At 45.7% G+C, this 12,833-nt stretch overlaps 1 protein-coding gene across 2 annotated transcripts in view; it reads left to right on the top strand.

Moving 5' to 3' along the window:
• Positions 1 to 12,573, top strand: part of LOC107385633 (low-density lipoprotein receptor-related protein 1) — a 117,246-nt gene extending 104,673 nt beyond the window's left edge. The window contains exons 57-90 of one of the 2 annotated variants that reach the window (XM_015959636.3): positions 8 to 93; positions 195 to 314; positions 473 to 660; positions 787 to 992; positions 1,072 to 1,260; positions 1,340 to 1,488; positions 1,568 to 1,661; positions 1,765 to 1,881; positions 1,963 to 2,082; positions 2,188 to 2,310; positions 2,401 to 2,526; positions 2,603 to 2,719; positions 3,311 to 3,417; positions 3,496 to 3,625; positions 3,707 to 3,829; positions 3,910 to 4,032; positions 4,215 to 4,355; positions 4,440 to 4,571; positions 4,693 to 4,812; positions 5,025 to 5,296; positions 5,383 to 5,564; positions 5,647 to 5,753; positions 5,824 to 5,943; positions 6,033 to 6,209; positions 6,291 to 6,431; positions 7,302 to 7,475; positions 8,391 to 8,552; positions 8,673 to 8,856; positions 8,945 to 9,052; positions 9,128 to 9,201; positions 9,281 to 9,368; positions 9,475 to 9,513; positions 11,945 to 12,089; positions 12,171 to 12,573. In XM_015959636.3, the coding sequence (XP_015815122.3) occupies positions 8 to 93; positions 195 to 314; positions 473 to 660; positions 787 to 992; positions 1,072 to 1,260; positions 1,340 to 1,488; positions 1,568 to 1,661; positions 1,765 to 1,881; positions 1,963 to 2,082; positions 2,188 to 2,310; positions 2,401 to 2,526; positions 2,603 to 2,719; positions 3,311 to 3,417; positions 3,496 to 3,625; positions 3,707 to 3,829; positions 3,910 to 4,032; positions 4,215 to 4,355; positions 4,440 to 4,571; positions 4,693 to 4,812; positions 5,025 to 5,296; positions 5,383 to 5,564; positions 5,647 to 5,753; positions 5,824 to 5,943; positions 6,033 to 6,209; positions 6,291 to 6,431; positions 7,302 to 7,475; positions 8,391 to 8,552; positions 8,673 to 8,856; positions 8,945 to 9,052; positions 9,128 to 9,201; positions 9,281 to 9,368; positions 9,475 to 9,513; positions 11,945 to 12,089; positions 12,171 to 12,311 (4,625 nt within the window). In that variant the 3' untranslated portion in view covers positions 12,312 to 12,573. The remainder of the gene's footprint in view (positions 1 to 7; positions 94 to 194; positions 315 to 472; positions 661 to 786; positions 993 to 1,071; positions 1,261 to 1,339; positions 1,489 to 1,567; positions 1,662 to 1,764; positions 1,882 to 1,962; positions 2,083 to 2,187; positions 2,311 to 2,400; positions 2,527 to 2,602; positions 2,720 to 3,310; positions 3,418 to 3,495; positions 3,626 to 3,706; positions 3,830 to 3,909; positions 4,033 to 4,214; positions 4,356 to 4,439; positions 4,572 to 4,692; positions 4,813 to 5,024; positions 5,297 to 5,382; positions 5,565 to 5,646; positions 5,754 to 5,823; positions 5,944 to 6,032; positions 6,210 to 6,290; positions 6,432 to 7,301; positions 7,476 to 8,390; positions 8,553 to 8,672; positions 8,857 to 8,944; positions 9,053 to 9,127; positions 9,202 to 9,280; positions 9,369 to 9,474; positions 9,514 to 11,944; positions 12,090 to 12,170) is intronic. The other variant, XM_015959637.3, reaches the window with a different exon arrangement.
• The last annotated feature ends 260 nt before the right edge of the window (positions 12,574 to 12,833 follow it).

Below are 12,833 nucleotides of genomic sequence, written 5' to 3' on the forward strand. Positions count from 1 at the left end.
CCTGCAGACGAGGAGCCTTTCCTCATCTTCGCTAACCGTTATTACCTGAGGAAGCTCAACTTAGACGGCTCTAACTACACACTGCTCAAACAGGTGAGACCTGTAAATCTCCTTGATGTGCCTGGATGACCTGGAATTTATCCTGCAGGGTGTTATCCTAATCCAGGACTAATGCAGCTTCTGTGCTTTGACAGGGTTTAAACAACGCCGTGGCTCTGGACTTCCACTATCAGGAACAGATGATTTATTGGACAGATGTGAACACGCAGGGCAGCATGATCCGACGGATGCACATCAATGGCAGTAATGTCCAGGTAAGCTCTGCAGCTTCTTTAATAACGCCTGTGTGTGTGTGTGTGTGTGTGTGTGTGTGGGTGTGTGTGTGGTGTGTGTGTGAGTGTGATAAAAACCCATGAAAGATCTATAAATCCTCCTCCGTGACAATTACAAGTTATTTTCTTGCGTTTCTCAGGTTCTTCATCGAACGTTACTTAGCAACCCCGACGGTCTGGCGGTGGACTGGGTGGGAGGAAACCTGTACTGGTGCGATAAGGGACGAGACACCATTGAAGTGTCGAAGCTGAATGGAGCGTACCGAACCGTTCTGGTCAACAACGGTCTGAAGGAACCTCGGGCTATAGCTGTGGACGTACGCTACGGGTCAGCGCCATGATCCAAACCAAAAAAAAAAAAAAAACACATTAACTAAACTTCACAGATGTTGTTGAGAACATTTTTTCTCATTTATAAACAATGAAGCTAACTGATGCAGATCGTTCCTGACAGGTACTTGTACTGGTCCGACTGGGGTGACACTCCTCACATTGGGAGGATCGGGATGGACGGTACCAACAGGAGTGTCGTCGTACAAGACAAGCTCACCTGGCCCAACGGACTGACCCTGGACTTTATCAACGACCGCATCTACTGGGCCGACGCTCGGGAGGACTACATCGCCTTCACCAGCATGGACGGAACCAATCGACATACAGGTGACACACAGACGAACATCGCACACACCTGTAAACCCACTTCCCCCTGCTGTTACTAACCTCTGGCTCTGGTCCGTAGTCCTGACTGAGGACATCCCTCACATCTTCGCCATGACGCTGTTCGAGGAGTACATCTACTGGACTGACTGGGAGACAAAGTCCATCAATAGAGCTCATAAGACTTTGGGGACAAACAAGTCCATGCTGATCAGCACCCTGCACAGACCAATGGACATCCACGTGTACCACCCATACCGCCAGCCTGAAGGTCTCAGCTGTCCCTCATAGACCACAAGTCCCAGTCTTCTTACTATCAGCTGGTAACATGTCCCATTTTGTTCCAACAGTGGCAGGCCATCCATGTCAGATAAACAACGGAGGCTGCAGCAATTTGTGTTTGCTCTCACCTGGCGGGGGCTTCAAGTGTGCATGCCCCACTAACTTCTACCTGGGAGCTGATGGGAAGCAGTGCCTGTCCAACTGCACGGCGAGTCAGGTGAGTTTGTGTGAGGCTGTTGCTGCTGCAGGATAATAAATGAAGGCGCAACAAACAATTTCTCTGCTGTATCTTCTAGTTTGTTTGCAAAAATGACAAGTGCATTCCATTTTGGTGGAAGTGCGACACGGAGGACGACTGTGGGGATCGGTCGGATGAGCCTGCTGATTGCCGTGAGTACAGAAGGCAGAAAGGCTGGAATAGTTTTCTCCATCTTGATCTTGTCTTGCTTTTATTTGCTAATGATATTTATTGAGTGTGTGTTTTTCATCGTAGCCGACTTTAAGTGCAAACCGGGTCAGTTCCAGTGTGGCACCGGGATCTGCACCAACCCCGCCTACATCTGTGATGGAGACAACGACTGCCAGGACAACTCGGACGAAGCCAACTGTGGTACCTACGCATCCACAATTAGCCTTTAAATACCTAAAGATCAGTTGGAAGGTGCTTAATGAGCTTATTCATTTATTTCAGATATCCACGTGTGCCTTCCGAGTCAGTTTAAGTGTTCCCATCCTAATCGCTGCATCCCCGGAATCTTCCGTTGCAACGGGCAGGACAACTGCGGAGATGGAGAAGACGAGAAGGACTGCCGTGAGTTATTTCCTCCTTCGGAAAAATAAATCTTCCCTTTTCATAGTTTCGTTTGTTTCATTTGGTGCGGACATAAAAGGGTCAACGTGTGTGTAACTGTTACAGCCGAGGTCACGTGCGCCCCCAACCAGTTCCAGTGTACCATGAGCAAACGCTGCATCCCGCGGGTGTGGGTGTGCGACCGGGACAACGACTGCATGGACGGTTCTGACGAACCCGCCAACTGCAGTAAGAACACGACGACAAACAGGATCCTGTCCAACATGACGTATTGATTCAGATTCTCATGTGTGACCCCTGAAATCCTCACCGCTGCAGCTCAGATGACGTGCAGCATGGACGAGTTCCGCTGTAAGGACTCGGGACGCTGCATCCCGAACCTCTGGAAGTGCGATGGTGAATCAGACTGTGGAGACGACTCAGACGAGCCCAAGGAGGAGTGTGGTAAGGAAGGAGATGACGGAAACTAAAAGAGGAGGATGTTGTTGCTTAACTCTAAAACGTTTATCTCACTGGTCAGATGAGCGGACGTGTGAGCCGTACCAGTTCCGGTGCAAAAACAACCGCTGCGTTCCCGGCCGCTGGCAGTGTGACTACGACAACGACTGTGGGGATAACTCTGATGAGGAGAAGTGTGGTAGGTTCCCTCTGGTCCTCTCTGTCGGCGATCTACGCTGAATGATCACACAGGCGTAAGCGCAGCTCGTTGTGTCGATGATGTTTCTTGATCAGCATGTTTAGCAGATAGTTTAAAATCGATTTATTGGTAATAAATGTTTCACTCTTGTCTGTTTTATTCACTCAGCATCTCGGCTGGTTTAGATTAGATTTCTGTTCACTTATTCAGCTCTGTGGACATTTGCACATCTCACATCATCTCATGTCTGTTTTGCATTTCACACTGGCCCGATGCTGTGAGCCAGAGGTAGGTGTCGTCACGGTCTCAGATCAGTCACCACCTTAACTACCCGGTCTTTGTGTTTGCCCTGGCTTCTTGTTTTATTTTAGGACCTTTTTCCCCTTTAAAACAAACAACCAGCTCATCTCTTCCATCTTATAGCACCACCACCTCTGTCATATGAACTATCAGCTCCTTTCTTTTTCCAGTCTGCTCTAATCCAGTCTTCGCCTTTCCTTAAAGCCTTTCCTTGTTCCTCCCCTCTAATCTTTGGTTCTTTCTCCACAATCCTGCCCTGATTCTTCTAAGCCCGTTCCTTTCTGTCCTCAGTGCCTCGACAGTGTTCAGAGAGCGAGTTCGCCTGCACAAACGGCCGCTGCATCGCCGGGCGCTGGAAGTGTGACGGCGACCACGACTGTGCTGATGGCTCCGATGAGGTATCGCTGTCAGCTTGCAACACTAGACTAAAACCCACCAAAGAGGTGCTAATGAGGTCTCTGTTTGGTTTTGTTCAGATTGGTTGTGATGTGAAGTGTGACAGCGACCAGTTCCAGTGTAAAAACGGTCACTGCATCACCATCCGCTGGCGCTGCGACGCAGACGTTGACTGCATGGATGGCAGTGATGAGGAGAGATGTGACACAGGTGGGATGCTGTTCCTTCCTCCTGCAGGTTCTCTTAAATCTTACCTTGCAGCTGTTCATTTCTCTCCTTGTGGCGTTCCAGTAAGCAGACACTGCCCCCAGCACGAGTTCCAGTGTAACAACTCCCTCTGCAAACCTCTCCACTGGACGTGTGACGGCGAGGACGACTGTGGAGACAACTCTGACGAGAGCCCAGAGCTGTGTGGTGAGATTCCTAATGCTTCACATATAATCCTCACTTTGAGTCTTTTGTCTCCCTAATGTGTCTCTCGTTTCGTCCTGTAGTGAATTTCCAGTGTCCACCCACGAGACAGTTCCGCTGTCACAACGACAGGGTGTGTCTGCCGGTGTCAAAGCGCTGCGACGGGGTGGACAACTGTGGGGACAACAGCGATGAGCTCCTCTGTCGTAAGTGTAACAAACAGACCGAGGAATGGCTTACCAACTCCGCTGCAATGTTGCATCGATGTTACAATTATTGCACAAGCATTGCACAAGTGTCACAAACACACAAAGCGGTGGTTGGAGGGAATTTCATCACATGGAGAGCGGAGTAAAAAAATGTTTGGGATCCATGTTTTTTTGTCCAGCAACGTCTCCTTTAACGCCAACGTGTCAGAAGAACGAATCTCGGTGCTCTAACGGTCGCTGCATCAGCACCGATCTCTTCTGTGACCACTTCAACGACTGCGAGGACTACGGCTCTGACGAGATCAGCTGCAGTAGGAAAGGTGTGCTGCACCACACTTTTACCACATTGTTCAGTGTGCAGAGTGGTTAGGATAACAGCGAGCTGATTGGTTCATCTGCCTCAGGACCAAACCAGTGCAGCAGTAACGTGACGTTGTGTGGGGATGAAGACAAAGCTCACTGCGTCATCAACGGCACCGTCTCCTTCTGCTCTTGCAAACCCGGCTTCATGGCCAAGGGACAGAAAACGTGTGAAGGTAGAGCCTGCCTCTCTGGACTGACTTTGGTATTTTTCTCTGTTGAACCTTTTTGGTTGCAGAGCACTCTAACGTGTGAAACTGTCTGCCAAAAGAATCACGTGGCCTTCAAATGTTTCAGATAAGAACGAGTGTAAACAGTTTGGAGTGTGTTCCCACATCTGCAACAACACAAAGGGTTCCTACAAGTGCAGCTGCCAAAAGTATTTCAGCAGAATAAATAACACCTGCAAGGCTGATGGTGAGCATTAGTGAGCTTTTTGTTCACGTTTGAATGTGATTGTCAAAACTTCATCACGTAGCTCTATTTGAATCATATCTGGGTTTGATTGGGGATTAAGTACCCTTTTTTATGCATAACTTGATTCAGAAATCCAGTTATAACCAGGAATATTGTTGGTGGGAATGCTAACTACTCCCATTTCCTGTCTTTCCTCATCATTCCCTGTCCAGCTCAGGGACACGCGCTGTACATCGGTGATGACAATGAGATCCGCAGCCTGGACCCTTTCTTGCCAAACTGGCGCTACGAGCAGGTCTTCCAGGGTGATGCCAACATGCGCATTGACGCCATGGACCTGCACGTGAAAACCAATCGCCTTTACTGGACCAACTGGCACACCGGGCATATTTCCTCCTACGACTTGCTTTTTTCGTCATCGTCTTCCTCCCAAAACTCTAACCGTAACGGACGGCAGGGCGTCTCCCGGGTCGTCAACCTTGAGGTAATTTTGAATTTTTTTTCACTCTTCTTGTTCATGCAATAGAATAAAAGCTAGACGCTTAAAGAGTTTGTCGTTTCTTTGTTCAGATTCCAGATCTGAAGATGCCTAGAGGCATCGCTGTGGACTGGGTGGCTGGGAACCTGTACTGGACCGATTCTGGCAGAGATGTCATTGAGGTGGCACAGATAAGTGGCGGCCGCCATCGCAAAACCCTGATCTCTGGCATGATCGATGAGCCCTATGCTATTGTAGTGGACCCCCAAAGAGGGTGAGTGGGAAGCAGGAAGGTGTAGAAACCAGTATGTCATAAAGAGCCATGACAGATTAAGAATCCACTCCTAATTCTTTAGGAAAATGTACTGGGCGGACTGGGGCAACCACCCTAAGATCGAAACAGCTGCTATGGACGGAACCATGAGAGAGATGCTAGTCGAAGAAAACATCCAGTGGCCAACAGGTGAAACACACACCAGCACATACAGATGTCATCAGTCGACCCTGTCCCTAACCCCGATCTGGCTGCCTAGGTCTGGCTGTGGACTACTTTAACGAGCGTCTTTACTGGGCCGACGCCAAGCTGTCCCTGATCTGCAGCGTGAAGCTGGACGGCAGTGATGCAGTCGTTGCTGTTAACACATTGAAAAACAGTTGAGTAGCTTCTAACCACAGTTGTGTTATAATCTACGTAAATAATCTAGTATTCACTCGTCTTTCTTGTCTTTTTGTTTCCACGCAGAGCTCCTTCACCCGTTCAGCATCGATATCTTTGAGGACACCATCTACGGCGTTACCTACTTGAACAACTACGTCTTCAGAGTGGATAAGTTCGGTAGAGGTCCGGTTGAGAACCTGGCGACTGGAATGAACCACGCCACGGACCTGGTTTTACACCATCGATATAAACAACCTGATGGTGAGCAGAGGAAACAAAAAGAAGCTCAGAGAGAGGAGAGGTCCTTGTTTCCTCACACTCTCCGTCTTTGCTCCCTTCTAGTGACTAATCCCTGCGACAGGAAGAAGTGCGAGTGGCTCTGTCTGCTCAGCCCCAGCGGACCCGTCTGTACCTGTCCCAATGGACGCACGCTGGACAACGGCACTTGCGTGGAGCTGCCTCCTCCCACCTTGTCCCCCATCTGTGAGTCAAACAATCAGACAATTGACTCAAGTGCAAAACACACTTCCCACCACTCTGCACATTAAAACTGCTGTTTTCATTAGCCTGCTGTTGTCCGATACTGGGATTCTCTGTCCAATCCCTATTTACCCACTGACTGTTGCGCATACCAGCTCATGTGAACTTCTGGGTAATTTTACCCAGAGCCGTGTCCAGGTTTTTTAAAATGGGGTGGCCCATGTGGGGCACTTGTTTATGCATGGGTGGCACCAATGGTTGTGCTTATTTATTTATTTATTTACACAAATCGTTTATTTATTTATTTACTTTCTAGTGATTGTTGGAGTTTCACATTGCACAATCACCATTTTTTTCTATTCATCTTCTAGTTTTGTGGTGGTTAGCAAGTCACTTCTTGTTGCATTATTGCCACCAACTGGAGTTGAGTGGGACTCTAAATATTATTTATGTGAATATGAAAAAATAATAAATAATATTAATACTACAGAAATGTTCTGTAGGCCTGGGCTAGAAGACAATGTCAAAGGTGCATGCTACCACACACTATTTTTGGAGTTTACAACTCAAGCCTTTTGTTGACAATGTAAAGTCAATTTAAACTGGAACTTAGTAGGGTGGCCAATCAGATTCTAAGGGTGGCATGTGCTACCCCAGGCCACTCCCTGGACACGCCCCTGATTTTACCAGACCTTTGCAGCATGTGCAAGCCTCTGATTGACTGAAAAGACCACTTTTCAGGGACCAACCGAGAACCTGAACTGGGATTGAACACTGTACAGAGATGCATGTTTCTTCACTTTGCTTTAGACAATAACATTTTAATTCTTTGAATCTCAGACGCCGCAATAAAACAACCTTTATCACCTGCAGCTCCTCCCAGTGGTACCTGCTTCCTCCAGTGTCTGAACGGGGGCAGCTGCTTCCTAAACGCACGCAAACAACCAAAGTGTCGCTGCCAGCCAAATTACAGAGGAGATCGATGTGAGACTGATCAGTGCAAAGACTACTGCAGGAACGGAGGGATCTGCACTCCTTCTCCTACAGGTAACACACACTATTAACTCTGGATTCATTCAATCTTAAATCCATCCTCTCCTCTCAGTCCTCTTACGTTAGCTACTACATCTGTCTTTGGTGTTTTATAATAACAAATATGTAAAAAAATAAATAAAATAAATTACTCCATTATGTAAAATGCTTTAGTAATTCCTTATATAGATCTCCATCATGCTCCTGCAGTGTTTACCAATAAAATGTGTTTAAAGAATTTCTGCAGAGGAGAATAACAACCTGACTGGCAGAAGAACAGTAAATCATACCACTGAGCAGATCGGATGAACACTGCCACCCACTGGTCTCGTGTGTCATCTGCATGCATATAATGGATGTAACTCTCTCAAATCTAATGCATTTCACTGATTAGGTTACCTGGTTTATGAAGTTAACACTTTTTCATGCATGCTAACATCTTTCATGGCAACGTTCGGACCTATCATGCTCTTAATGAGTTAACTGAGGAGCTAAACCCTCTTTGTAGTTGGACCAGTTTGTCACCAGCTGTTTTACACCACTGATTTCACCCTAAAGGGGTCGTGGCCGCATGAAGTGAACTCCTGTTTGCTCCTAGGTGTAATATCTACGCATGAATGTGTGAATGTGAAATACATTTTAAAGCTGTTTTGAGACGTTACTTAAGATTAAAAAGATTATTTATAAATGCTGGACTAGTCACAACCAAACCCTAAAGTAAACGTCGCTTTTTTATTTTACTCTGAAAGGCAAATGATCGTGTTTCATGAGAAGAAAACCTTGATGTCTTTAAAAGCATAGATCTATTTAGTTTTCTCCAGAAGTGTAGCCTGCTCTCTGCCTTTTTCAATGCAGTAAATAAAAGCAGAACCTTTAACGTAAACTCTTGTGTCTGAAATCAAATCCCCTTCGTGTGTTTGTCCCCCACAGGCTCTCCTACCTGTCGATGCCTGACGGGCTTCACCGGTCCAAACTGTAACCTGCACACCTGTAAGGATTACTGCAAGAACAGAGGCAACTGCACTGTGAGTGCTGGAAACCAGCCGACGTGTCGATGCCCTCCGGACTTCCTCGGGGACAAGTGCCAGTACCGTGAGTGTTGTTCTGTTTAGCAGGTTTAAAAGTGTCCCTCTGCTTTTACTTTGCTCGATAATAAATGTAATTGTCTGTTATAAACACAGATGTGTCTGATGAGTTTGTGTGTGTGAGCAGGAAGCTGTGAAGGCCACTGCCTGAATGGCGGCACGTGTCTTCAGAGTGAAAACGACTCTAAGTCGTGCCGCTGTCTGCCTCAGTTCAGCGGTGCCACGTGTGAGATCGACAGGTGTCACTACTGTCGGGACGGCGAATGCATCCCCAGCAACGGTTTCTCATCTACGGGGGAGTTCAAATGCCGGTGAGAGTCTCTTAGCAATCACATAGCGGGCTAAATATGAGTAAAGTTCCTTTATAGCTTCTCATGGGTTACTTCCTGTTTTCTAAAGCTGCAAAAATGGCAGAATCCAGCCCAGCTGTTACACATGTGATACAAACGAGTACTGTGCTAACGGGCAGTGCTCTATCAGCCCCATTACTCACCTTCCAGAGTGCAGGTGAGGGGTGGAGTTTATTCATGAGTCTTATTTTCTCCTTCGTGTTTTGCTTAATAATGGCGTGTGTTTGTGCAGATGCTCCCCGGGCTGGATGGGGTACCGCTGTGAGTCTGTGTCCATCAGCGATGAAAGCTCGGCTTCTAGTGGACGTAAGTATAAGATCTAAACAGCTGTTTGCCCTGTCATCTGGCTGCTTTAGCCTAACTATGATCATGTGTTCAAGCACAGCTACCATTGTGATCACCGTGTTGATCCTGGTGATCCTGGTTCTCCTCGCCGTGGGGGCTATGTGGTGGTACAGGAGAAGAATGAGAGGGTGAGTAACACCGAGGAGCCGTAAAAACCTCCCTATGTTGTTGTGCTCCCCCTCCTACCTTCGCTTTTACTCCCCTTCCTGTAATGGCATCTCTTTTACTCCTCAGGTCTAGCCGGCCCGGAAAAACCGGCTCCAAACGCTTGCGGTAATGGTTGCCAGGGTTACACGTTTTCCTCCGTGCCTTTCCTCAGTTTTTGCATTCTGATGTTCTCTCTTCTCTCGAGTCACGAGTCTTGGTTGCTTTTGTGCGGTGTTTGGCCCTGTTGTTGTTGTCCTTCTTCAGAGCAGGTCCAGGACGGATCTATTCAACGACACAGTGAATAGATCAGTCTGGGGGCTTTAGTGCTTTCATATTTTTGTCCATTACGTTGTGCCGTACTGTCCTGTGCTTTAGTCTTCCAGTGGGAGATGGAGGTGATTTTTCCAAGCTGTTGGGAAAATTCAACTTAAAACAGTAAAACTCCACTGGTAATGCATTTACAGTGGAACTTATAGGACCTGTAAAAACCCAAGAGTTACACTACTGTGCAAAAGTTTTGAGTCGTGCTTCATTCCTTTATACTTTCCTTCAAAGAAGCCTGACTTTCCTGTATAACCATATTGTGTTATGTGTGTTTAAGCATAAGGAAACTGGAAGTGTGAAGGACTAAACATCTAAAACATTGGAATAATTATCTGAAAGTTGAGTTTTTAAGGAACTGGAACAAATCCAGCAAAAACATGGTTATTGATTTTTTTTTTTTTTAGAGAATTACCACATTGGTGCTAGAATCTTAATAGGGGTGTTACGGCACGGGCCAAAGGCACGCCAAGTTCAGATAACAGAGGTGTGACCAAGTCACTGCTTTGCAAGTCACAAGTCTTTCCAGTCAAGCCTCGAGTCAAGTCAATGACAACCAAGTCCAAGTCGAGTCCAAAGTCAATGATGTGGAAGTCCAAGTCAAGTCCAAGTCCTTAACTTTTAATTTTCAAGTCATCTGTCCAACTTCAATTTAATAACGATGATAATGAATAAATTCCAGAAATAAAGCTTCTTGAAGCTAAATTTATTTGCTCAAACAAGTAGAAAGTGCAACTGAAACCGATTACAAACTAAGTGCTGCTGCATTTAGCAGTAAATCAAACCCAGACCCAAGAATGATTTGTCCAGGTCAGGCCACTTTTGTGCTAAAATTTCAAATATGCTCAAATCGTCATCAAGTCAACAGATGCAAGTCGATTCAAGTCGCAAGTCATTGGCGTTCAAGTCCGAGTCAAGTCGTAAGTCTTTATAGATTTTATCAAGTCAAGTCAGAAGTCATTAAAATAATGACTCGAGTCCAAGCCATGTGACTCGAGTCCACACCTCTGTCAGATAATTAATATATGCCTATGGTTCTCACTCAGAACTGACTGCATTGTACTTTAGCCACCAACACAAGCAGCAGGTCTTCAAAGATCCCAGCCTGGAAGTTTACGCGAAAAAATCTTTTCCACTTTGTACCCTCACCATAACAAAAACGAATCAAACCATGACATTAAAACTAAAGTGCATACGAAACGGGATTTTACAACCCTATTCCATGTGTCAAACAGTTATATTTGGTATTTTCATATATTTAAACGAAAGAAACTGGAACAAATTAAGTCTTTGATAGCCAAAAATCCTAATTTAAAATGGGCTCACGTCTTTCACACTGAATGAGACACAGATAAGGTTCAGTTCTACGGCTTACGCATCGATCAAAAATCACTGAGTCCATTCAGAGCATTCACACTGGCCACAATGCGGCGCTACAGAAAGTTTCTGCATGAAGTCTTTTTTTCTGGAAATCACATGCAGATGTTGTGAAGTTGAAGAGATTACATGAGCCAGACAGGAAGTGAGACGTGTTACAGTGAGGTGCATTTAGTGTATTTCAAAATAAAATCTGTCACACTATTTCTGCCAGGTTTCGTTATGTTGTTAATGACTGGGTTATCAGTTTACAGTGTATGATAGTTTATTTTTACAGCTATATGTTTAAATATGTGTTTTCAAATCCTTGATCATGTGGTGCTCTTGTAGGAGAAGAAATCTGGAGACGTTCAGCACACGAACAGCATTCGGTGTGAATGGCTTTTCGTCTGGAAACCCTACAGAAATCGGATTATATCCGTCCTGCACTCGGTGTGAAAGATTTATTCGTTGTTTTCCACTTTTTAAATATCCAAATCATTCAATAAACCAACAAAAATAAACAATTGTCTGAAAATGGTCAACTGAAATAACACTTAGTAAAAATGCAAAGTCCGCTACAACCTGAAGGAATTATTTCTCAAGAGTTTAAGAACGTTTGCTGTTTGGGAAAACAATGAAATGGACTCAAGACTTTTACACAGTCTTTTAGGTCCCGGCTCGTTAAGTCTGGACCTCGGCTACATGAATGCTGGTTTCGTGTTGGTGTCTGTCGTGGCTCAGCCTGGATGATGGTCTAAGTCCTGCAACTTGTTCTTCCCTCCATATTCAGTAGCTGCTTGCCTGCTTCCGCCGTCCAGGCTCCTCTGGTGCTCAGTTATACGAGAAGACGTGACTGTATGTTTTTTATCGTGTGTAGGGCCAAGGGCTTCCAGCACCAAAGGATGACCAACGGGGCCATGAACGTGGAGATCGGGAACCCAGCGTACAAGGTCTACGAGGGCGAACCCGATGATGACGCAGGGGAGCTGCTGGACACAGACTTCACTTTGGACCCAGACAAGGTAGACAGAAATATCAGACATTAACTCAAAACAGCAATCACTTCCCTTACTAATGGATTACTCTTCATTGCTTTTTTTTAGCCCACCAACTTCACAAACCCCGTATACGCCACTCTATACATGGGAGCTCACAACAGCCGCAACTCTCTGGCTAGCACAGACGAGAAGAAGGAGCTGCTATCGCGTGGAGATGAGGAGCCCCTCGTGGACCCTCTGGCATAGACTGTCCATTAACTGGATCATAATAATCCAAAACACTCCCCTCCTCTTGCCTTTTAAAGAAAAACTACAAAATTATCAACAAAAAGCGTGAGACAAATTGCTTAAGTGTGAACACTGTATAAAATGTAAAAATGAAGGACTACTTTTGTATGTGATTGCAGTATTATATTTTGTTCGCTAGAGATTCCTCTGGTCAAAAACAAACATTTTCTATGAGAGATTTTTAATTTACACTTTTCCCCTTACCCTTTACCCAAATAGCCACTACCTCTGTAAAAACGATGACGGTGATGACATGGAAACCAGAGAATCAACAGGAAAAAAAAAAGCTATAATTCGAGCAATTTTGATTTTTTTATTTTTGTATGAATTGTACAGATGAGCAATCGAACACTGTTCCATTTCACCAGTGCCAACTGTTTGTTTTGTGTCAACTTTGAGCGGAAACAGCTCCGTTTTCTAGAATCGGTACCTAGAGTCCGTCGTCCTGCTTCGTTGCTCGGCGAGACCGTGTAAAACAGA

This window comes from Nothobranchius furzeri, chromosome 3, assembly GCF_043380555.1.
Source record: "Nothobranchius furzeri strain GRZ-AD chromosome 3, NfurGRZ-RIMD1, whole genome shotgun sequence".
NCBI classification, from domain to species: domain Eukaryota; kingdom Metazoa; phylum Chordata; class Actinopteri; order Cyprinodontiformes; family Nothobranchiidae; genus Nothobranchius; species Nothobranchius furzeri.